Raw genomic sequence first — 23,555 nt, 5'->3', positions numbered from 1 at the left:
AAACAGAGCAGCAGGGACTGAAGCAGGAGCTGTCTTGAAACCTCTGGCCGTTTGCTTCAGATGCCAGAAGAGATGTGGGGGCTGCAAGAAAAGAGCCTGGAAAGAAGGACCAAGCTCTGCCTGCAGAGCTGGACCAGTTGTTCTCCAGGATGCTCAGCCACCACCCAACCCAGACTTTTCACAGACGATCAGTGACTAGTCTCCATTTTCTGGACTGCAGCTCTGGGCTCAAACACCTAGGCTGCCATGCAGCTGCAAGCCAACTCAAGCTGCGATACAAACCATACCTGCACTCGAAAACCCAACTCTTCCAAGCAACCAGACTGTCAAAAAATCAGAAGAAATATTTACTTTCCCTCTGCCTCTCCAAGTTTCACGGAGGCACCATGAAAGCATATTGTTGCTTCATCAGTGTGTTTTTACAGGACCCTCACAGAAAAGCTTGTGAGAAGCTGAACAGCCCTGCCTTCAGCACAACTTAAAAACAGCAAGCCAGGCTTAGGAAGCACTGAATAATAAGGAACAGCACAGCTGCCCAGTGCCATCACCTGCTGTTGGCACGCTGCGGGGAGCAGAAGTCCTTTGGGAGGGAGAAAGGATGTCCATCGGGACGCACGGGGGTATTTCAGATGCATGCATGGAGCTTTGGGAAGGTGGGAAATGCAGCAAGTGCTGAGTACAGCTTCCAGCCTCCCTAGTGCTGCTGCGATGCAGTTTTCGGTGCACACCCCAGGCAAGGCGGGTGGCCCCTCTGGCAGCTCTACGCTTCCCGCTATGAGACTCGTTTTTAATTGCTTATAAAACTTTGCCAATTGTTTGCAGTTGGAGCAAAGCGCTCCATGCTCAGTGCCTGCCCCAGGCAGAGATTTTTGTTTTAAGTTCAGCTAAAATGGTATGGTTAGTCCCGATGCATTTAATGGGGAAAAAACAAGTCCCAGTATTAAACGGGATGTTAGAAGAAACAACCAGGAACCCTATTAGCCTTATTTTGATACCAAATGAAACAGAACAGCCATCTCAAGCCTCTCAACCAATTAAAGGCTGGATATATAATTGTCAGACCACAGTTACATGCAAAGAAGATTGTGTGGGACAGCCTTTGTTATTTTAAGCAAAATTACAGGTCTGAGTGCTGCTTCTAATGAAGGCCGCTACCAGCTGGTCTTCAACAACAAAAAACTTCTACTGATGAATAACTACTAAAAAGAAAAGATTGGGCTACCAGAGCTTAGGAATGTCGTGGTAATACCAGATGATGATGATAAGTTACCAGAGTATTGAGATTGCTCTGCAACACTAAGTAATCATAGCTTAACTGCAGATGGGTATAACCAGAGACAAGGTATGAACTCAGAGATCCAGAATTACCCACAAGATGAAGGGCTGTTGAAAACAGCTGGTCACATACCTCAGAGGACCCCACAGCCACCTCCACATGAGCTGCCAGGCAAGGAACAGGCAAAAAGTCTACCACAATAATGTATGAAAGTTGTGAACAGCAGAGGCAGCAAATTGACAGCATTTCTGTCCCAAGTGGTGCTGGGGCCATGGCTAGAACTGCCTCCAGGTGGCCAGAGCTCAGGCAGAAAGTTTGAAGCATAAAGACAAAACCCATCTAGTGATCCAAAGCAAAACAAGCTTGCATGTGCAGCTTAAAAATAAAATAAAAATAGAAGAGAAGACTTGTTCAATATGTTTAAGTATTTATGCAAAGTATAGTCAGCTCTGGGCAGCTCTGCTGACAAGAATATAACTCAATCCAATTACTGGTAGATGAAGTTTCACAATTGGATAAATTCCATCAAGCTGATGAAAAAAGCTGTCCTTTTTACTGCTTAGAGTACTTAAAATGCATCAGATACATATTCAGATCTGGACAAAAAAAAAAGTGAGTCCCCACAGGCCTCTGAGTAAGCAGAGCTGCCCACAATGCCCTTGGCACACCCCACCTGCAGCTGCTCTTCGCAGGACATCGGTGACTTGGGATTATAGACCCAAACTCATGTTCTAAGTCAACCTACCTGCAAGATGTGGGTAGGAGGTGTTCTCCCAGGGGAGGGTGATACCTGCCATGGCACTGCAGCACTGCACATGCATTACCCACCCCAGGTACTAGGGGACAGCCTCAGACCAACAAGGAGCAGGACACAGACATCTCAGTCAGCCGCACAGAACCACATACTGCCTGAGAGCTGAACCACCCTGGCTTACCCACAGCTGCTGCAGTGGCCAGGAGATGGTAACAGCTTGCAAACCCTTCCTGGCCATCCAATCTAAGAGTCAGTTTATAATTAAGAAGCCCTGAAAGTGTTTTCTTCATATTTAAAAATTACCAACAAACACTGATTAGGCTCCTCTTGCATTGGAAGGAGGAACATCTAGGTTTCAAACATGGAATTGCAACAGAGATCAGACCAGGACACTCAGAGCAGCTCTTTGCAGGACTGCAGAGGGACCTGGGAAAGCTGCTGTAGCCAGAAACGCTCCTGACTACACTGCACCATCAAAAAAAAAGAGAAATTCACCTTTTGGCCCTCAAAAACACACCCAGATTTGGCTAATGCTTTGCTAGTCTTTGTGCACATTCTCAGGCCAAGTTTATACAGCTGTACAGCAAAGATGTCAGAGGCCATCCTCTGAGCCAGTGCCGTTATCGGTCACAGAGTCACACGGGTAACATCGGGACAGATTATCCAACACTGCTTGACTGATAGCTAGGCATCAAGGAGGAGAGAAACAGGATATCCATGCGCCAGCTGCAAAGGAGGGTAGCTGAACATGCACACATAGATAAAATTACAGAAAGCGCAGAGCAACAGGAGGGTGGAAACCTGAGCCACGTTAGGAGAGCAAATCCCTAAGGAAGCGCTGAAGGAGCTGCAGAGCAAGGGAGAAAACGGGCAGAGTGAGTTCAGGGATGGGATTTCAGGAGTACAACTGTCATGGAGTCAAACCTCCCAAACGGTGAAGGGGTGGGGGGGCAGAATAATGCAGAGATTTTGCCAAGCTCAAGGTTCTTTTGCACCAGGAGTTCTAGCGCAGCAGGTAAGGCAGGTTGAGGAGGTAAGGGACTTCAGTCTGGATGGGCTACGAACAAGGGACTTAATATGAAGGGGGGGGAGGGAGGAGGAAAAAACAAAACTCAACCACAGGAGGTGAGTAGGAGCAGAGTCATGCTTTGCCTTTAACAAGGGAAAAACTACACAGCACAGGGAAGGATTCAGAAGCAGGTGAGAAATTGAGAATAAGGGGGAAGGGGAATGGTGCAACAGGGAGGACTAGACAGCATGGGGTCAGAGATAAGAGGACAAGCCAGAGCAGAACTTGTGCCTGATGCAGGGAAAGAAGAGTGCCATAAGAAATGCAGAGAGGCAGGAGTGGACGTTGACACAGTATTTTGTCTTTTTCCCTCTAAGAAACAAGGTCCTCTGCAGTAAAAAAGAAGGGGAAAGAAGACTAGAGAAGTCAGAGGCGTGTCCAGAGCAGCCACAGGCTTAATGCCTGAAAAAAGCAAAGCTCTTGTTTAGCTCTTGTTTAAGACCAGAGCAGATCTGACACAAGCCTTGAGCCCGCAACGCTGCAGGCAGGCCTGGTTCTGGAGTGCTTCAATGGATGTGCTGCTGCCAAAAGTGAGAATGAATGCAAGAAGTTTTGGAAAAGTAATTACATAAGAGGAGAGATGGGCTGGAGATCGCAGAGCTTGGGAAAAGCAAGCAGACCACAAGGTGGGAGCAGCACTGGGACACAGGCAGTCTTGGGGTTCGTGCTGGCGAATGGTGTAGAAGTGAGGACTGCTGAGGATGGAGGAAACAGTGAAAGTGACAGCCACAGAAAGAAGGATGAGGGAATGTAGAAGAGGGTTTGGAGACAGCTGGAGGGAGAAATAGGCAAACAAGACTAGAGCTCAGCGGAGGAAAATACCATCAGAATTTGAAAAATGCCTATCGATAGGCTGGGCCAGAGGTGTGCATGTAGTGGGGACCTGCCACCCATCTCTGCACTTCAGGCCCAGAGAATAGCTTAGCCTGGGGACACTATCAACGTGGTCTAATGACAAACAGCTTTGCAGAAAAGTGAAGAAAAAAAAAAAGGGAGGGGGAGATCCTTATGGTGCATACAAGCTGCAGGACCACTTCTCCAGGCCATTTTGTCTGTCCCATCGTTTCCTCTGCCACATCTCACTCATCCAGGAGTCAAGAGAGAAGGATACACAAAGGAGCCAGAAAACCATTTACACCATGTGCAAGATGGCAGTGGAGGGGCAGGCAGACTCCGATAGATTCCAGCTCAGAGAACACCTCCAGCAAGAAGGGTCCAGCAGTGCCACCCAGATGTCATCAAGGTGGGCAGGATTACGAGGAAAAGAACAGAGCCCAGCGCTTTGCCAGACCCCTAACAAGCACTGCTATTCATCACTGCAAAGATTTTAAGCATAATTAATTTTAGCAGCCTGCCTGCCAGCTGACTCCACTCTTTACATTAATGGCAGTGAAATCAGAGTTTCAAGGGGAAAACAGTAACTGTGAAGGAAGTCCCACATACTGCAGGGCAAGGACCATTAGCATTCATTAATCAAGACCATCTCTTTTCTCCTACAAGGCTGTGGCAGCGAAATACCTCGCTCTGCAGGCAAAGCAGCCAAGGGGCTGGGGGCATCAGGTGGCACCAGGTGGCAGCAACACACCAGGGATGCTCCCCTGCCAGGTCAGCCTCTGCCTCCTCCATCTTCCTAATGAAATGGCAGAGAACAGGGACTGGCAAAGGCTCTGCGCAATGTCACATGCGCTGCCGTTGCCACAATGATCCATTTCCCATCACAGCCAGCAAGAAGCTGAGACACCAGCAGAGAGTGAAACTGCCCCCCTCATTCATTTCCATGGCACATGGAAGAACCATGGACTTAAAGAGCCTCCACCACCCCTGTGCCATCCCCACCCTCCAGGACCTTCATCCTGAGCTAGCAGAGAATTGACTCGAAGAAAAGGCTCCAAGCTGAACTTCATAACCACTGGCCTAACAGAGACAGGAAGCACAGCTTTGGCTAGCATTTCCAAAGTCCCCTGTAACTCCAGCCTGTTGTTCTCCAGTTTTGTTTGCTTTTCTTTAAAAAAAGCAGTTGGGACATTTCGAGTCACAATTAAGCTTTTATTCAAGTACAAACAATTGCCTGGTCCCTACCCAAAGCAGTGCAGATGGACCCATCCCAGCTGCAAGCCAAGCTCCCGTCTGCTCCCAGTCCTTTGCATCCTCTCCCCAGAGAGATGCGTGGGCACTGGGCTCCCTCTCACCCTGCTGCTGGCAGCCCCACTACCTCTCTCCACACCACACCGTGCACAGATTTCAACTCAATCTCAGGAAGGAAGCAGCAACAGCTTCAAGGAAACGGTGCCTGCACTACTGAGGTCACATCCCAAGTCTCCAGGCTGGAGAAGCACTGCCTAAATCGGCCTCTCTGCAAACACTCATTTCTTCTTATGCATCAGGAGAATTTGCCTTTTAATTCCTGTCAACTGGTAGAGTGTCTGACAGCCGTGGCTTTCTTTGAAAGGCTGTCTTTGTCACTGAAGAAAAGAGCCTGAAATATGTGACCCAGATGCATCAGAAGGCTCAGAAATCAAAAGAGAAAGTCCTGAAGCCCATTGCTACCCCTCTCCACCCCACCCCAACTCTCCCCAGCCAAGCTCACGACTCGTTGGAGCACCCAGCTGCAATACGCTTGTAGTCACCATCTGGGTACTTTAAAATAATTTCAACTAAACAGCAGCAACACAACTTCAGCCCAGTTGCTATTACAAATATCTGAATCCCCCCTGGGATTCAATAGAAACAACGTCTGAAAGAAAATAACATTGCTGTTATTCCAGGTGATCATATACCCTACAATGGTCCTGCAGCACCACTGGGTTTGACAGCCCTGAGATGGCCACACTTCCAGCTCCAGCTGTGTCTCCTCAGCACTGAAACCCCTGGGCTTGGTATGCATGTGCTGCTGACCAGAGGCAGCGCCCAGGCCAGAACTATCCTGTGCACTATCACGTGCCTACAAAACATCTAGGAGAGCCCGTTTTCTCCAAGGGTAGTTTTCCTCCACAGGAAGAAAAACGAGCCATTTTTTAGGTACCCACATAATCATGTACATGAGAAAGCTACAACCGAAACTAGGGCAGGTCCAACAGGACAGCAGAGCACTGAAATTTCTTCTCTTGACTCACCCAAACCAAGCCCAGTTTCCCTGGCAGCCTCCCCACAACCAGCAGCACTGACAAGAGGAGGATCCTATGCCAGGGGTCTGCAGCACTGACAGCAACGTCCAATCGCTTGAAATGTGGCTGGGAACACACATCTCTGCCGAACACTCCTCCCTGCTCCTGTTCCTCTCTAAAACTTGCAGTAATTGCACCATTATCAAATTCAGTACAGAACTCCACCTTCCACAGGAAGAATACTCTAAACCAGAGTGACGAACATCTGCTCGGGGTTTCTACAGGAAGACAGATGACCACAAGATGAGAGGAAAACCCTCGAGAGTTGTTATTAATAAGTTAAGAGCTCACTTTTGATTACATGTTCAGCTTCAAATCTCTCGCTTTTTGCTGAGCATGGTCATCCAACAGTCAAACCTGCCAACTTCTGCGGAAGCACCGGGTCGGCAGGCAGCTTCTCCGGCTGGTACGTTGTGACAGCAGCCTGGACATCCTCATTCCCTGTGCCACTGCAGAGAGGAGACCCCTCAGGGCTTCGTGTTGTCATCGCTGCTCTTGCCAGCCAGAAATGTACAGCAATAAACTCAGAAACCTGCACCTTGGGAGGCTTTCTCTGGGGCTGGTCTCACCCTGCTCCCTCCCAATTCCAAGCAATACCTAACGTGGCCTTTAACAATTTCCCTTGCCCACCCCAAGCCCCCAAAATCTCTGGTTTAAGAATGTTTACCCATGGCCTCTGGTCTTTAATTTCTAGGTATCTGGAACCTTAAAAGATGTTTTGCACTTCAGCAGTGGAAAATCACATAAAGGGACTGCCTTGCACACTGACCTGCTTTCATTAATAAACTCACCTCAGACGACATGGGCAGGACAGCAAGTTCAGGTGAGCTTAATTGCTACCATCTCTGTCCTCTACCATGAGCTTAACTGTTTCTAAAAACAGTCCTGTCCATGACATCCTCTCAAAAGGCACTCTTAGAAAGGGAAATCCCCAGCCAATCAATAAAAGGAAAGAGAAGGCAATTTGATATATATAGCAAGTCCCCTGCTTATCTAGCTGTAAGAGCTGCACAAATTCACACGCGCTGTCCCTTCCCCACTGCCAGCTTCCACCAGGACAGGGTATGAAGACGGCTGCATGACAAGCTCAGTACTGAAAGGAGCCTGAGAATTTATACTCACCTGCTGCAATTCACACATTGTTTTTTTTAGTGCCAGGACAGGAACAGAGCCTGGGATTACTTACCTTTAAAAATTGACTGTATTAAAACTCATTAAGGATCAAATCCCTGCCGCTAAAAAGTTTAGGACAAAAGCGAAGTGCATTAGACTTAGTCTATCTAAACATGAAGACAAATCTCAGGAGGCAAGGGGATTTTTATCATCTTTGGTCAAATGAGACAGTCACCTCCCTCCCATCAGTGCATCACTGACACACACAGATGAAATCCCATGGCTGCTGAAACCAGCAGCAGATCTATCAGCAGTTTCAGCTGAAGCCAGATTTTTCCCCAGCACTGCGCACTCATTTCAGTGCACGCTCTGCAACGCAAGCCAGCACCCAGGGCTGCAGCACAACAGCTCTGGGTGCCAGCAGGAATGAAGAACAGGAAGAGTGTCTTTGAAAGAAGTTAGAGTCGCAGCACTTCAGAGGGCGTCCCACTTCCCGTCTTCTGCCACTCCAGTAACAACCCTTTGCTCTGCAATTTTGTGGGGGCGGGGCGGGGGGGGGGGTGTAGAAGGAAGCAGGAGCAGCGGTACAAGTGCAGTGGGATCCTGCCCACTGGGCTCCCTGCTCCCCAGGGAACTCCAACAGATGAACAGGCTGCTCATTTGAGCTTCAACTCTGACTGCTTCGTCACTAGTAAAACATGCTGAAAATGTTTTCCTTCTGCTGCTGCAAGACCTATTGAACCTTTTCTGAGAAGTCCAAGTAACTTCCTCTTGTATTTCAATAAACGAAGGCAAGCCCACAGGCAGAACAGTTTCTTTCATACTTCTGGAAATTCCTCTAGTAGAAACACCTATTGAAGGAGGAAAGATGCAGTAGACGAGAGAGAAAGGGAGGGATGGGGTTTCACTTTTCAACAAAGCTGTGTTTTATTGTAAAATAAAACTGTTAGTCCTCTTTACAGGACAAAACCACTTTTGCTTCCTGTTTTGCCTCATTTAGCAACAGCAATGAAAGCTCTGCACACTGTTTGCTAATGAGGCAGTTAGAAGATCTGCACAGAACCTCTGCATTCAACAGTTTTAGGTTAAAAAAAAAAAAATCTCGATTTACTCTCCTTGCTGAACAAAACAGGCTCTGTCTAGGATCACCTTATCCAGCATCCAAAGGTGCTTGGCTACCCTCTTCCCGATAGAAACATGCAGAGCAGGCACTAGAAGGGTATCCACCCACCCACTGGCATGCCAGGAGGGCAGACACTCCCCAAAGAGCAGCGTTAGCAGACTGAATATATTAACTTTTAGAATCACAGAAAGGGGAAAGAGCAAAGAAAGGGTAAGAAATTATGGTAGGTAGGTACCAAATGATAGGTAAGAAGTGATCTTGTGCCAGTCCAAGGAAGTGCAGAGGACAGGAGGGAGGGGTACGAGTCGCTTGCTTGCTGGCATCCACTCCCTCTGTGGATCTGCAGCCAGTTCGTGCTGGCTGCCTGCCGGTAACGTGGCATTCCCTCCGGCAGCTGCCTGCAGTATGTCTCCAGGCTGCCCTATAATGAGCACAGCACCTTGGATGCTAGAAGCTACCGGCTCTCCTAACAGGAACGGTCAGTGGTGTGAGTCAGCCACAGGCAGAAGCAAGGACTTTACCAATTCTTCAGACAAAAGCACTCCCATTCGTTCATTTCCTCTGATCATTTATTTGTCTTAAAAAACTGCAGGGGCTTCCCCTCAGGCCCTGCTCTTCTCTAAGTCCATCAAATCTCAGCCTGAGGCAACTCCATTAGTTATCACTTCCTGCACCAAGTCTCATCCCTCACCTGCCAGCAGAAAAGCTCCTCTCCAGTGTGGTTCTTCATGCTACCAACCTGCTGTGCTACAAAACCAAAGCATCTGCTCTTCTAGGGCTGGCACCCTGATAACTCACAGTATCACATTATACAGGAACACAGTGTCATCATCATCATTGCTTAATATTTAAGGCAAAGATTAATTTTGCCCAGGTCACCTCCCAAAGATGCCGCCTCCCGAAAGCTCCCACTCAGTATTCTTACCAAGCACTGCAGATGCCCACTCGAAGGGTCACAACTGCCAGGCTGAGAAACAGAAATAAAGCTGTCAGAGACATCAGGCCAACATCAGCAGAGGATCAGAGCAAACCTGCTCCAGCAACAACTTTGCTTAAGGTACTGTTTCCACTCCAGGCAGAGGAGCGCTCAACATGGCCCTGTAAGACAGCACGATCTGACAAAGCTACAGGGAAAGCCTGGGATGTGCTCTTAGGTCTCCTCGGGGATTTCTGCACATACCTCGAAAACCTGGGAGTCTCCCGCCATGGCCCCTTCCCTTACCGCAGCACTGCTAACAGCAAGACTAGACAAGGTTTTTGTTATGTGCCCTTTAGTTACTACTGCCACTAGGATGACACACCACAGGTTCAAAACCCCCTGGAAAATAGGGACTTCACAGCTTAAACAAGCACTTCTCCTTTGAAATCAAGGTACTTTCTCTTCCCACAATCAGCTAAACCCAAACATGAAAGCCCAGCGCACATCAACAACAGACATTCAGCACCCAATATACTTTTCACCTGCCTGAGTCAGAGGCAACAAGGCCCTGCACAGGGCAGAAGTGTAGGAGCTGGAGCAGGAACGGAAAGGATACACAGCCCTGGGTTATCCCAGGGATGATAAAACTCCCTAAATCTAGTAATAAAATTACTTTATAAAGGCACTGTACCACACAAGCTTCTGTACCAATCCAAGCTTAGCAGTGTCAGAGTGGGCATCAGTACCAAAATTGACAATCACTTCGTTAACAGACTAGCAGCTCAGGTAGGCTACAACTTCTTTGCAAAGAGCCACTGCTGACCTCAGCTCTGTCCCTCTCCCTGGACATGGTATTATCCCCTCTTCCTGTGAAAGGGAAAGAGGTAGCATGCAGAGCCCCTGGCACCTTGTGGAAGCCAGGTCCATGGACAGAGGAGTTGCCTTGCTGCAAGCAAGATGAGATTTCTCTTTGCCTGGACCCCCTCTCTTTATATCCACAGCTACTTGCTGGGTTTGCATGGTACCCACGGCCTCTGGATATTATCAGGTCACCAGAGAAAGTGTGCAGAAACAGGGACACTGAGCCTTCCTTTCCTACAGTAGTCGCCTCTTTTCAGCTGCTTGTAAAGGGTGTGGATATGAAAAAAAAACAAGCCAGTAGCTCCCTGGCTGAGAAGCAGTGGGCGCCGGCACCCTCTAGAAGCAGGTCTCCCCTCCATACCAGGCAGGTGATGAACAGCCTTGTGCAGGTGAGAGAGATGTTTGCAGAGGACTGAGAAGAACCAGGCACATTGTCTAGCAACACAAAGGATTCAAATACACAGAAAGAAAAGCCGATACCCCAGAAAGAGGAGACAAAGTTAACCGCGCCCTGCAGGGATCCCAGCCATTATGCCATCTAACCCTCTGGGACCGTAGGGAAATGGCTGCCCAGCAGCACAGCAGACACAGAGGCAGGCAGATACTCATGACACCAGAACTCAGCAGCAGTTCCCCGAGTCACGAGGATCTCGGCTTAAAAAAAAAAAAAGCAGCATTGAACTATAGCATCAAAGAAAATATAACTCCCACATACAGAGGATGTAAAAGTATCAGGCCGTGACAAACCCTGGAGTCACACCACTTGTCACACTGGAGAAGCATTGGAGAGGGAATGAGGGCCTGACAAGGACCCAGACCTACCCAAGGGCACAGGAAAGTTGACAACAGGACTCCAAAACAAGAACTGTACTTCAGTACAGCTAGAGAGAAAATGTAACACTCATCTGGTCACTGGTAACAGAGTGGACATGGCATCTTCAGTGGTACATAAAGCATCTTAAAACAACTCTCTGATGCTTCCAGGGGAGCTCACCACATCCCGTTTCACTGTGCATCTTCCCACCAACCCCCCAAAGACACTACAGCTGTACCTTCCCCGGTCAAACACAGCATTCTGCCCCAGCACACACAAGCTACTCTGCTTCACGTCTGACTTCTAGCTTCCTGAGCCTTGTGCCTGAAGAGACTGACTTCCACCTACCCAAGTCTGACCTTCAGGGCAGCACTGGCTTTTTAGTTTGCACCAAGATACCACAGGCTTGCTCCAAAGATTTCACCAAGATTAGACCATTTTAGCCCTTGGGAAATTCAGTCTACTGTTAGGGAAGGAAGGCAGAAGTCCCTTTGGCACAGGGGCAGCTGAAGCCCTGACCTAGTGGGAGGCAGGAAGGGGGGCTGTGCAGTCTGGCCAGAAAGGAGAAGCAAGTACAAGCCCAAATGATGCTGACTGGGGTGAGAAGCAATGACTTTGGGGCTCCTTACATCCTCCTAAACCTACACATGAACACCCCAGGTCACAAGCAGCCCATCAGGTGACGATGCCATCAGGTGGTACCAGCAGGCAAGACATGCTGCAGGAAGAACAGGCACCAACCCAAGCTGTGGGCTGGCAGCCAGCCACGCTCTCCCCGAGTACTCTCGATGAAATGTTCTCAAAACTGGGTGTAGGTGCCTCATAAACAAGATACTAAACAGGACAACGGCTTCTCTCGTTCACAGTAAAATAGTGAGACAGAGTTCCACCTGGCTTTGTCATGCCGTGTGCTGGTGATACCAAGTGCTATGTGCCAGTCATGCTCCAGCAATGAAGTGTGCTTCCGCCGACTACTTTGAAAGATTTTAAAAAAATTCTTATGAATCCAGGCAGTACAGTTGAGATAACAGAGGCAACTGAATAGATTTATGCTGGATTGCCACAAGGCACTCATCCACTCAGAGAAAGCTGGCTACTTCAACAAGTTTCTAGAGGAAACCAAAACAACAAAACCCTCTGAAGCTTTCAGAAGGAACAATGCAAACTGCACCCCTCGCTTGGATCAGTCCTCTGTTTCAACAGAGACCATCAGAGAAAGACTGGCAGAGTCTAAGCAATTGAACTGACTGTAAAGTAGAAATGCTCTGAGGGTCCTTACCATAAAGCTGTCACTTGCAAGCAGTACCATGTCCAAGCATGTTCTGCCAGAGTGAACAATTCCACAATTTCATTTTGCAATGGAGAACTAACTGGTCAGGTTGGAAAAGAAACGACGACTCCGCTTTCCAGTCAGTGCTGCCTGAGCCATGAAATGGAAGAAAGCTGAGCTCTAGCGAATACCCTGCCATGAATGTGGGCTTAAGTTCAGGTGGAAGACTTTGCCCCTGAGCAGTTAGGTCGTGAGCCGTGTCTACCTATGTCTCTGCTGCCAGGACAGACTCCTCCAAAGAGAGGTGCAGCTGACTGTGGTTAGCAGCCCCAGCAAAAGTCACCAGATTTGGCTTCTTGCTCGGTCTCAGGCAGAGATGCCCATCATACAGCTGCACTTCACTATCAGAACAGTCCCATCCACTTCATTCCCAAGGCTTAGGTAAACCTCAGTCCTCATCACCATCCCTCCCGTGAATACCATGCCTGTCCTCCACAGCGCAATCAGATCTGCACCCTTGCAAGAGACAGTGTGATATTTCTTTTCCCCAGGAAAATAAATATTGGCAAAAGCAAAATTCTATTGTGCATGCCCAGGGCAGCTGACCTTCATGGGGTTTATAGTGCATGAGATCAGCTGTATCAGACATGCTGTTGAGCAAACACTCCACCTTCTAGGTGGAGATAAGCAATACGATTCATGGAGGAAGACTGGTATTGCTCTAAATCAGAGACTAAAAGGAATAAGGCACCTACAAATGCACACAACATAAAAGGAAGCCTTTGAGGCCAGTAACTTGATATGTGTTGAAACAGAATATACAGATACATAACTCTCCTCTTTAGGATAGGCCCTGGGCAGGCTTGTCCCTCTTGAGGAAGAAATTTGAGGGCATCCCTCAACTGAGAAAGAACAACAAAGTCAAAATAACGAATAACTCATTACCACTGCTAAGAGCAGGAACCATCCTATTAGGTTTGGCGTTGCTCTGTCTCATAATGTTATCTCCCCTGGGAAAGGCAAGACACTGCTTTCAAATCTACTGTACACAGATCACGCAGGTCTGCAGAAAGATGCTGCAAAACAAATCCCATGCAACACTATTCCCCCTATTCGATCCCCATCCACAGCAAACTGCAACACCCTGGAGAAGGGGAAGGAGCTCGTCCAGCTCAGATGCAAACACAGACGCATCAGAGTGAACGGAGGCTCCACACCAAAACCTCAGCGCAAGGAAGGCTGAGCATAGACATAGTGGGAGAGCTGTTGGGAGCTGTGTCGGAAGGAGTCTTGACAGACCCTAAACCTCCACATGCGTCAAACCCTGTCAGCAGCCCTAAGACTGACCAAACCAGAGATAAATGAAGCAAAGCTGGAGGGAAATAGATGGCAGGTAGAAGGGACATGTGCATGTGGCCCAAAAAGGACTCCAAGAGCTCAGGCTGAGAGAGAAGTGCTCCCTAGTACCAGCACACGCTCTCCGGCAGGAAAACACACTCATTTCAAATGGGATTCAACCACTGAATAAGTTTCAGGTTTTTTTCAGCTCATGTTCCCAGTTAAGAAGGCTGATTTTCCTGCACAGGCAAGGAATCAGGCACCACCCCAGTGTACACAGCAGCACAGCGCATTACTGCTGCTGGAGCCTTTCAGATCCACCACATCTAAAGCTCTGGCTGCAAAGCTGAACCACCTCACACCAGGGCAGTTTCCTTTCTTGCAGAAATCCATCATCTCCAATGGAAAGCATGCCTGATTTCCTTGGATTTGGTTCCGGGCTGCAAGGTACAGATGCAATTGTACTTGTCACAAAGGCAGAGAACAAGACAGCAACGAAACAACACATGCTAAAAGGAGGCCTGAACAGGCATTTACTATTTATAAGCTAATCATCTGATGCCTCCTAAGGGAAATCCTATCCTTTTGGGCTGTTGAGAGTGCGCGTAACTGCACAGTCTCCGCAGGACTGCTGAGGAGGAACAGAAGGGAAGAAATTATATCAGCAAGGAGCACACTTAAAGTGCCCGGACAAAATTCCTCCCCGCTCTGTAACAGTGCAGGCGTTCTCCTGGAGAGCAAGCCAGGGATTACGAGCAGGAATTAATCTGTTACGCTAATTTGCTAAGAGCAAAGTAATTTTTTAAATAGCTCTTCTCCATTCACCATTATCTAAAAAGGGCTCTGATCTAGTTCTGCAAATGTTGACTTTTTCCTGCAAGTAGCGATAGAGGAGCCTCACAGTAAGAGACCAAATCAAAATCCAAAAACTCCAAGGAGCCGAAAACTATGGCTGGCTGGAGCTACCTGGGAGGGCGGGCAAGCAAGGATGGAGAGGAAAGGTATGAACTTTTGTAATTTCTTGCTAGTTATTCATTTCTGGGCAAACATTCCTGTCCTGGAAAGTTGAGTGTGATGTGCAAGTATACAGCACTGATTTTTTTTTTTCTCCTGTTCACCCCCTGATAAAAATAATCTGCCTTAGATTATACTGCTTGATTTTCTTGTGAAACAATGCTCAGTCATTTCCAACGCAACTGCACACACTCTTTCAATGCAACCGCACACACACACACCCCCCCCCCCCCCCCGAGAAACAATCTCATTTTCTCTCTAGCCTGTTTTTTTCACTTACCAACTTATTACTGAGAACTACTCTCTCCTTCAGATGACAGCAGCCTCTGAAGACAAGCTGACGATACAGAATAGGAGTGGAAATAGCTTCATCTCAGAAAGTGTGGATTAAAGCAGCATCTCTTGGAGGAGGAGGCCTGGCTCCCAGAGCAATCCTCACAAATAGGGCAGACAAGAGCCATCCAAGTCTGGTGCCTGCCTTGAGGTGAACAAAGCTCAGCAAGACGCAGACCACATCATCCCCTTCGCTCCCTCCAGAGCTGGGACAAGGGCGACTTTGATAAGCCCCACGTGAACAAAACACAAAAGCAAGCCAGTGCATTTTTTGGCAGTTCGAGATAATAAAAGCTGGCACAGTGGTATTCTCCAAAGCCTCCGTGACATGGTAAGATCTAGCCCTAAAGCTTTCCTTGATTTGGGTTTTTTTTCCTTTTAGCTTGCTACAGATTAATCTGACAGCTAAGTGACACTGGCAGCAAGACAGAAGGGCAGGAAGGACATTGCCACAAAACCAACAGCAATGATACACATGAGGAAATTTCCCTGTTCAGGCTCTCAGAAAACTCAAGTAACCATCACTGCCAGTGTAAGCAGATTTCTGCAGACACAGCCAAGGAAAGGCAAAACCAAATGTTCCTAAAAATTAATAGCTGTAGGTTAAACTTTTAAATTTATTTCCCAGTCTTCATCTCAGTTAGTTTACTGAGATATTAATCTTCCAGTGAACACCCCAAAAGACATCATGGCCACCTTACAAGTTCCTGAGCAGAGCAGACCACAGAACTTCCTGGGCTTTAGCCGAGCTGCAATACTTGCCATTAGTTTTATTTAAAAAAAAAAAAAGTATTGAGGCTTGATGTAAAAGCTTCCAGCAAATACAAAGTCATCAGTGACTATGGGAAGTTTGTCCTCATGCTTGATTCTCTACCACTTAAAAATGTATGCTTTGGTTTCTATGCGCACACTCATATACCACCACCAAACATACTGAATTCCCAGTCCAACTTCCATCCTTCCGTCCTCCATAAGTAGACACTGACTGACCAAACTTTCTGATCGAATGAAGTAGATGGAGTTCTCATCACCACATGGCAGCATTTTTCACCTTTAATCCCACCCTCACACATCACCTCTGAACCCTGCCCAGCTTTGCACCAGCCTTTGCACCACACGTGGACACCAAACCTGGGCGCAGAAGCATCTGCACCAGTGAGCGCTGAGCTAATGCACCCTCTCCTTCTCCTCCACAGCCGCATTGGGGTATCAAAGACCTCTGTCAGCCTGGCTCCAGTCCCGCTCTGTGTTTAACATGGTCATGAACTCATGCAAAACTACCACTCCCTAGGACAGGCCGCAGCCCTTCCTCCCTCGCTTCTCTGTTGGGGTAACAGACTATTTCCAAGCCATTTGTTTCCTCTGGTAATAGACATGTGGCCTCACCAGAAGTACTGTGCCAAACTAACTAGACCACTGTATGGGATCCTAATCTCTTATTTTCCACTCAGCACTCCAAGTTGCCCGTGTGCTCCATCAGCTTTTAGCTGCAGACTTTCTTCAGGTCATTGACAAAATCAGCAGTAGGATCCTTATGAGACAGTTAGCATAATGTCCCCAATAATGTTCTGGGAGCCACCAATTTAACATGGGTTATTTTAAGCTCATCCCCCTTCAGTTAATTCAGCAGGAAAACCCAAAGGCGCATGGGGTATCAAGCATATAGGGCATTTCCATCGTATCAAATGCTTTAGGGAAAACTATGTTCACAAGATACATGTGTTTGAGGTTTTTTTAAGTTAGCCTCAAACCTGCAACAAGAGTGTCTCCGCACCAAACTTCAGCCACCAGCAGTTTCAAACCAGCACAAAAAGCTTCGACAGCTTCTCTCCAACGAGGAGGGGAGGCACCTTCTCCACAAAGCAGCACCGTGGGACCTCAGGCGGGGGCGCCGGCAAACCCCGGCAGGTGGGGTGCAGGCGGAGGGGTCTCCAGCAGAATAACCGACTCTGCGCCGCTACCACGGCCGGTGCGGCACAAGGATCTCCCAACTGCAATGTTCTCCCCGGTGTGACCACCGCTGCCCCGGCCCGGGTGGGAGGCTGGGACGGCCCCCGGCAAGAGGGCGCTACCCTCCCGGGACCCGCAGCCTCTGCTCCGGAACCTAGGTCTCCCGCCGAGGCGGTGCTGGGGAAGGGCAGCCGCTCCCGGCACGGCGGGACGGAGGCCCCGCGGAGCCGCCAGGCCGAGCGGCAGGGCCGGCAGCGGGCAGGCTGCCCCCGCCCTGAGCCGGGGCGGACCCTCCGCAGGCCCCGCGCCTCCTTCCTTCTCCTTAACGTGAACCAGCCCCTACCTCCCAGGGCCGCCCCCCGCCGCCACCGGCCGCCTCGCGCCGCAGCGGACGGCAGACCGGGCCGGCCCAGGCCCACCCCCACCGCCCGCCTCACGGGGGCCGGGCCCGGGCCGCGGGCCCGCTACCGCCGCCGGCCGCCCCTCACAGTCAGGCCCCAGGAAGAAGGAGAAGGAGCGGGGCCCAGCCGGGTGGCGGGGATAAGCCTGGGGAGCGCTGGCGGCCGAGGCGGGCAGCGGGAGGGGAGGGGAAAACCGGCGGGCCCTCACCTGGCTCCGTGCGCGCCACTCCCGCCTCTGCCGCGTGCAGCTCCCCACCCTGCGCCCCCCACCGACCCGCGCGGTGCAGCCAATCAACGCCCGGCGCCGCCGGCACCGCCGGCCAATGAACGGAGCGAACGCGTCCCCGCCCAGCGCCACCGGCCGCCAGAGCACGCCCTCCTCCTCACCCGCAAGCCTATCCCGTGACCCGGCGCGGCGCGCGACGCTGGGCAGGACCTGGCGCCCGGAGCCCAATGAGAAATCACAGCGCGTCCCATTGCAGCCAATCGGAGACCAGATAACCCTTCCCCTCAGAAAATGGCGCTCGGTGACTGGGGCGCAGCGGGGGGGGAAAACAACGGGGGGAGCGATACCGGGGAGGGGGCGCCCCCTTACGTCACCGCCCGGTAGCTGGGCCCCTTCCCCGCACCCCGCCTGCCCGCAGCCTCCGCAGCCCGCGGTGGGGCCCGATGGAGGGAGGCGGCCGGGACAGAGGCAACCCCGGACAGCCCCGGGTCGCTGCCCCACACCGTCCCGCTTCGCAGGCCGCAGCCGCCCGCCGAGGGCCGCGGTGTGGGCGGGCGCCTGGGGAGCCCGGGCCCCGCACGGGCAGCGCTGCCTCCCGCCAGCGGTTCCCCGGGCAGGGCGGGGCTGGGGCACCTCGGAGAGGCGGTGTGGCTGGGCAGGCCTCCCCGACCAGCCGGCAGGAGCCTTTGGGATAGTGAAAAGACCTTAAGTTCTCCCTGTTTTATCGCCCTGCCGCGCCCCACAGCCAGCTGCTGCTTGCCTCTGCCTCCCAAAGGGCTGGAAGTTCCTCATCCCCATGGCTCATCCCTGGGTTTCTCTGTCGTTGGCATTACTTCTGCCATTCCCACCCAGGTCTCACCCTATACTCAACCTGCCCTGCGAAACAGCCCTGCTGACGTAGTTATGGGGCAACCTCTGGCTTTCTTACTGTCCAGATGTTACATTTCAGGCAGGCTCCCCTTCCCACCAGTGCCTGCGGGATGGAGACAGGGCTGGTGAACCCTTGGGTGGATGAGGATGCTGCTGCCTGAGGCAGTGACTCCCTGCCAGCACCTGGACAGGGCAGCTCGAGAAAGGGATGTGCCGAGCTCAGCCGTAGAGAGGTTTGGAAGGTTTGGGGGTGTGGGGATGAAGGGGATGTCAGTCCTTGACTGCCACCTTTGCCTGGCCCCGGGGCTGCGAGCTGCGAGTGGAGCTGCCCCATGGGGTATTGCGGCGCTGAGGCCAGTTACATGATCCACAATGTCCCCAGCAGGAAATCCAGGCATGGCTACAAAGGTCCCACGCCCCGAGGGCTTGCAGGGTTGCGCTGGGCAGCCATGGGGATTTGCGCGGGACAGCCCAGGAGCAGGGGAGCAGGGAGGCAGGAAGTTGAAGCTGAAGCTGAGATTGGTTGGTTTTTGTGAACTTTTAGTTTCACTTCTACACACTCCGTGGCTTCTTCAGCAGGCTGGGGTCTGAGGGGCGATGGCAGGTGAGTATGACCAGCGGTGCTGGGGGTCGGTGGTGGGACGGATCCTGCTCAGGTTCTGCCTGGGACCTGCTCGCCCTGGCTGGCCCAATGCACAGGAAGACAATGCAGCATGCAGCCTGGGGCCTCGGGCCTGCATCTCCGAGTAGCTGGCGCCCTGCTCTTTGCAAATGGGTCCCCTGGGGCACTTTCTGAGGGTCTGTGGGAAAAGGGGGAGGTGCGCAATGGCAGGGGAAGCCCCCGGGGTGGGCAGTGGAGGAGGGAGCAGCACCTTGGGTGGGCAATGGGGGAGGGGGAGCATCCAGGATGGCTGGTGGGGGAGGGATCAGTAGCTGGGGGGGCAATAGAAAAGGGGGCAACACCCAGGGGAGGCAATGGGGAAGGGGGAGCAGCTAGAGGTGTGATGGGGAAGGGGTCAGCACCCAGGGGAAGCAATGGGGAAAGGGGAGCATGTGGAGCAGGCAGTGGGGCAGCAACAGCTGTGGTGTGGAGGCTCCAGGTGCTGATGGGGCTGCTCTGCAGACAAGCTGCTCCTGAATGTGCGGAAGGAATTTGTGGAGCGTGTGAGCAAGGCAGTGATCTCTGGGCTGCTGGACGAGCTGCTGGCCCAAGGGGTGCTGAGCCTCGAGGAGGTGGACGAGGTGAACGACAGACACACAGTGCGCACTGACAAGGCCCGCTGCCTCATCGATGGTGTGCGCCTGAAGGGCTGCAGGGCCAGCCAGATCTTCATCGACAGCCTCAGGAACCGTGATGGCATCTTGGCGGAGCAGCTGGGTCTGGCTGCTGAGTTGGGTGAGCTATGTGGGGCCGTGGTCTGCCCCGGCCATCCTGGGGCTCCTGGCACCTCCGGTGGGGTGCTGGAGGGGGGCCTGGCCCTGGCGAGTATCGGAAGCCTGAGGCAAAAGGCAGTTGGGTGTCCTTGGTGCCACTCAGTGCTCTGTGGCACTGAGTCCCCCTTGCCATGCAGTGATGACAGGGATCTCAGGGGTGGCCATCCCCTGTGGAGCTGAACAGGGGTCCTCAAGGGGCAAAGCTGGTCTGTCCATGCCCTGCAAGAGTCCCCTCTTGCTGCAGGCACTTCCCAGTGTAACTGTGAGGCTTTCTGCTCACAGGGTCCGCTGGCATGCAACTGGTCTCCCCCAACACTGAGACCTCCCCTGGGCCTCTTGTTGATATCCAGGGCGAGCAGTGGATCCGGCAGTGCTCTGTGAGCGAGTACCAGCACATCATGGACACAGAGGGAAACCAGGTGTTGCAAGCAAAGGAGATGAGAGGAGGGTTTAAGCGTGGGCTGGCTGCCCTGCCAGAGTGGGCAGGGGCTTGCTGGGGGGAGCCAGGGTCTTTGCTAACGCAGGAGCAGGGCAGGATATGTGGGGAGGTGCCCCAGGGACAGCGAGATGTGGTTGCTGCACCCACGGGCCTTCACTACTCTTAGCTGCCTCCCAAGAAAAGCCCACTGCACCCAACCCACCGCTGAGCACTGCCTCCTTCCGTCCTCACAGATCTATCCCATCCATCTACCACGGGAGACACGAACCCGTAGGGCGCTACTCATCTGCAACATTAAGTTTGAGCACTTGAAACGGCGGGATGGGGCTGAAGTGGACGTGGAGGGGATGACAAAGCTGCTCGAAGGGCTGGGCTACGTGGTCGACATCCATTGCAACCTAACTTCCCAGGTAAAGGATTGTACAAAGTAGCTGCCACTGGCCCTGGAAGTGGCACAGAGACCCTCCTTGCATGTGTTGGTGATGGGGGAGCTCAGGCACCAACAGGGAGACCTCTTTCCCCAGTGGCAGTGGCTCCTTCCCACAGCTGGTGGGTGCATCTCCACACAACTGGTCATGGGTGGCTGATGTTCCCTCCTTGTGCTGGTTTGTAGGAGATGGTTAAGGTCATGAAGGATTTTGTGGATCTAAGAGAGCACCGGACCTCTGACAGCACCTTCCTGGTCTTCATGTCCCACGGGGTCAGGGCTGGGCTCTGTGGGACCAAGAGCAGAAACGAGACCACAGACATCCTTTCCCTTGACACCATCTATAAGAAGTTCAACAACAAGCACTGCCAGGCGCTGCTGGGCAAACCCAAAGTGGTCATTATCCAGGCCTGCCGTGGAGGTGAGTCCCCACTACAAGGTGCCAGTGAGGTGAGTGAGCCGGCCAGGCTCTCCAGGGCACGTGAGCCCCAAGCATGAGGTGAGGATGGGACACCCAACCATCACTGATGGCTGGGCCCACCTTCCTAGGCAACATAGGGTCCGTGATGGTGAGCGACTCCACAGACCCTGCCATGCCAACTCCTAGCTCAGTTCACATGATCCCTGAAGGGCTGGAAGATGATGCCATCTTTCAAGTCCACCTGGAGAGTGATTTTGCCACTTTACATTCTTCCACGCCTGGTAAGTAGTTCCTGGAGATAGTTGCCCTGCCTGAGGACAGGTGAGGGAGAGAGGACTCCCATTCCTGATGCCATGGGTCTCCTCCACACCTCTTCCTCCCTGGGGGTGGTTTGCTGGGGGACCTCTCCATCTGGTGACGGCTTGTGCATTGCTCCAACAGCCTCTGGAGGAGGCAGTGTCCCCCGATCCCAGGGTGCAAGGCTGCTCCAGGACACCCACAGATCCCTCTTAGTGGCACCGGGGCCAGAGCTTTGTGCCCCTGCCTGGCTGCCTTCCCATACCCCCGCTCCAGCTCTCCCCGCCAGCCCTGCCTGCACTCCTTCCCCAGGCAATTTATCTCACCAGAGTGGCTGGCCAGCGGAAATTATCTTCTCCTGCTGGGTCACAGATGGCTCCAGGCCATGCCAGCCTGGCAACTGGCATGGCTGGGAGCACTGGAGAGCAGAGAAGCTTGAAGAAAATATTCACATCACTTTTGCATTCCCTGGGATGCCCTGTCCTTTTCCATGCTGTGCGTTGTGTGGGCCAAATATAATGATCTTGGAGATGGTGCCCCCGTCTCCTGCTTCAGCACCCAATGTTAATCACTGTTGCAGTGAGGGACACCAGTGAAATCACACTTAGGGTCTTCTGTCTCTCCAGATACCCTCTCCTGGAGAGACCCAGAAAAAGGCTCCATTTTCATCCAGAACCTGATACAGCAGTTTTGAAACCACGCCTGTGACAGTGACTTACAGGAGATCTTCCGAAAGGTGAGGCTTTGTAGTTAACTGGGGGTGCGCTGGCAAATGCAGCCATACCAACAGTCAGAAATACTGCTCAGAGCAGAGCTCGGGCCAGGGCAAGCCATTTCTCAGCAGGCTCCTTGGGAGCAGGCTCTGTCAAAAAGGGGTCTGGTTTGGCCTGGAAAGTCAGCTGGATCTCTGGAGGCATCGGCACCCTGCCACATGGTGGGCACACAAGTGCCCAGCATGTTGACACAGCCCATGGCATCCCTTGGGCCGCCAGACACGTGCCTGGGGATGTCCCTGGGAATGCCTCTTGACTCCCTGTACTTTCCCATGCTAGAAACAGGGCTGCCCTCATTTCTCCCCACTGTGTCTCTCACCCCAGATACAAAATTCCTTTGGAAATTTCCCTCGGCAGTTGCCGTCACAAGAACGGACTACAATGCTCAGGAAGTTCTACCTCTTCCCCGGCCACTGATCTCCTGCCCTCAGTGAGTCTCTTCACCTCACACCTTTGCAGCAGGCTTTTTGCCTGTGCCCCAAACCTGGTACCTGGCCAGCGAGGAGGAACAGGGAGAAATTCCCTGCTCCTGGGCTCCAGACCTCGCAGTTCAGACTGGATATCCAAAGGGCGTGTGTACTGGTAGCTGGGGCCAGGCAGCAGCCTGACTCCATCCCCATCTCCCAGCTGGTCATGGGAGAGACAGGCAATCGAGGAACTCATTTCAGTAGCCTGTGTCTCAGGAGCTTCTCGGTCTAATGTTCTTCACAGGTGAAAAAACAATACAAGGACCACAAAAATGTTTGAATTTGAGGGTAATACAGCAGGAAACTCAAGCTGAAGGCAAATGCAGCCCTGCTCCAGAAAGATGCGCTTCTTCAGAGAAGAGGAACAGCCAAGAATAGCCCTGCAGAAACACAGTCACTCTCTAAACCTGCTACTTATGGCCTCTCTGCTACGCACTTACAAACAGACCTGCAATAAAATAGTCCTTTGTCTCCTGTCCTCCCTTCCTTTTGTGGCCTCCAAACTCAGCAAACTCTTTCCAGGGAGCAGCAGAGATACCTGACTCTGGAGCACCATGGAATCACAGAATGCTTTGGGTTGGAAGGGACCAAAGTCATCCAGTCCAACCCCCCTGCAGTGAGCAGGGACATCTGCAACTAGATCAGGCTGCTCAGAGCCCCGTCCAGCCTGGCCTTGGGTGTCTCTAGGGATGGGGCCTCCACAGCCTCTCTGGGCAACCTGGGCCAGCATTTCACCACCCTCACTGTAAACATTTTTTCCTTATATCTGATCTAAACCTCCCCTCCTTTAGTTTAAAACCAT

The 23,555-nt window shown here is 51.8% G+C and overlaps 2 protein-coding genes across 9 annotated transcripts in view; one reads left to right on the top strand and one right to left on the bottom strand.

The window, feature by feature from the left end:
- Nucleotides 1–17,672, bottom strand: part of MTMR4 (myotubularin related protein 4) — a 62,072-nt gene extending 44,400 nt beyond the window's left edge. For 2 of the 6 annotated variants that reach the window (XM_075113421.1, XM_075113417.1), the window contains exon 1: nucleotides 17,608–17,672. The gene's annotated coding sequence lies outside the window, so the exon portion shown is untranslated. Of the gene's footprint in view, nucleotides 1–12,372; nucleotides 12,455–16,799; nucleotides 16,889–17,341; nucleotides 17,364–17,607 lie in introns of those variants that run through there. The other 4 variants (XM_075113422.1, XM_075113418.1, XM_075113420.1 and 1 more) reach the window with 3 other exon arrangements.
- A 1,288-nt stretch (nucleotides 17,673–18,960) lies between these two features.
- Nucleotides 18,961–23,231, top strand: LOC142066221 (caspase-1-like). Of its 3 annotated transcripts, XR_012663644.1 has the most exons (9): nucleotides 18,961–19,099; nucleotides 19,619–19,891; nucleotides 20,212–20,348; nucleotides 20,602–20,778; nucleotides 20,982–21,216; nucleotides 21,345–21,497; nucleotides 22,140–22,249; nucleotides 22,611–22,716; nucleotides 22,998–23,231. XR_012663644.1 is itself a non-coding variant. In XM_075113424.1 (7 exons), the coding sequence occupies exons 1-7, from the start codon at nucleotides 19,093–19,095 to the stop codon at nucleotides 22,205–22,207; spliced, it is 1,050 nt and encodes a 349-aa protein (XP_074969525.1). In that variant the 5' UTR covers nucleotides 18,961–19,092; the 3' UTR covers nucleotides 22,208–22,253. The 3 variants fall into 3 exon arrangements, 1 of the variants encoding a protein (XP_074969525.1); XR_012663645.1 differs by lacking the exon at nucleotides 21,345–21,497; XM_075113424.1 differs by lacking the exons at nucleotides 22,611–22,716; nucleotides 22,998–23,231 and having other exon boundaries at nucleotides 22,140–22,253.
- The last annotated feature ends 324 nt before the right edge of the window (nucleotides 23,232–23,555 follow it).

This window comes from Phalacrocorax aristotelis, chromosome 18 (assembly GCF_949628215.1).
Source record: "Phalacrocorax aristotelis chromosome 18, bGulAri2.1, whole genome shotgun sequence".
Taxonomy (NCBI): Eukaryota; Metazoa; Chordata; class Aves; order Suliformes; family Phalacrocoracidae; genus Phalacrocorax; species Phalacrocorax aristotelis.
This window is presented reverse-complemented; position numbering and strand designations above follow the sequence as displayed.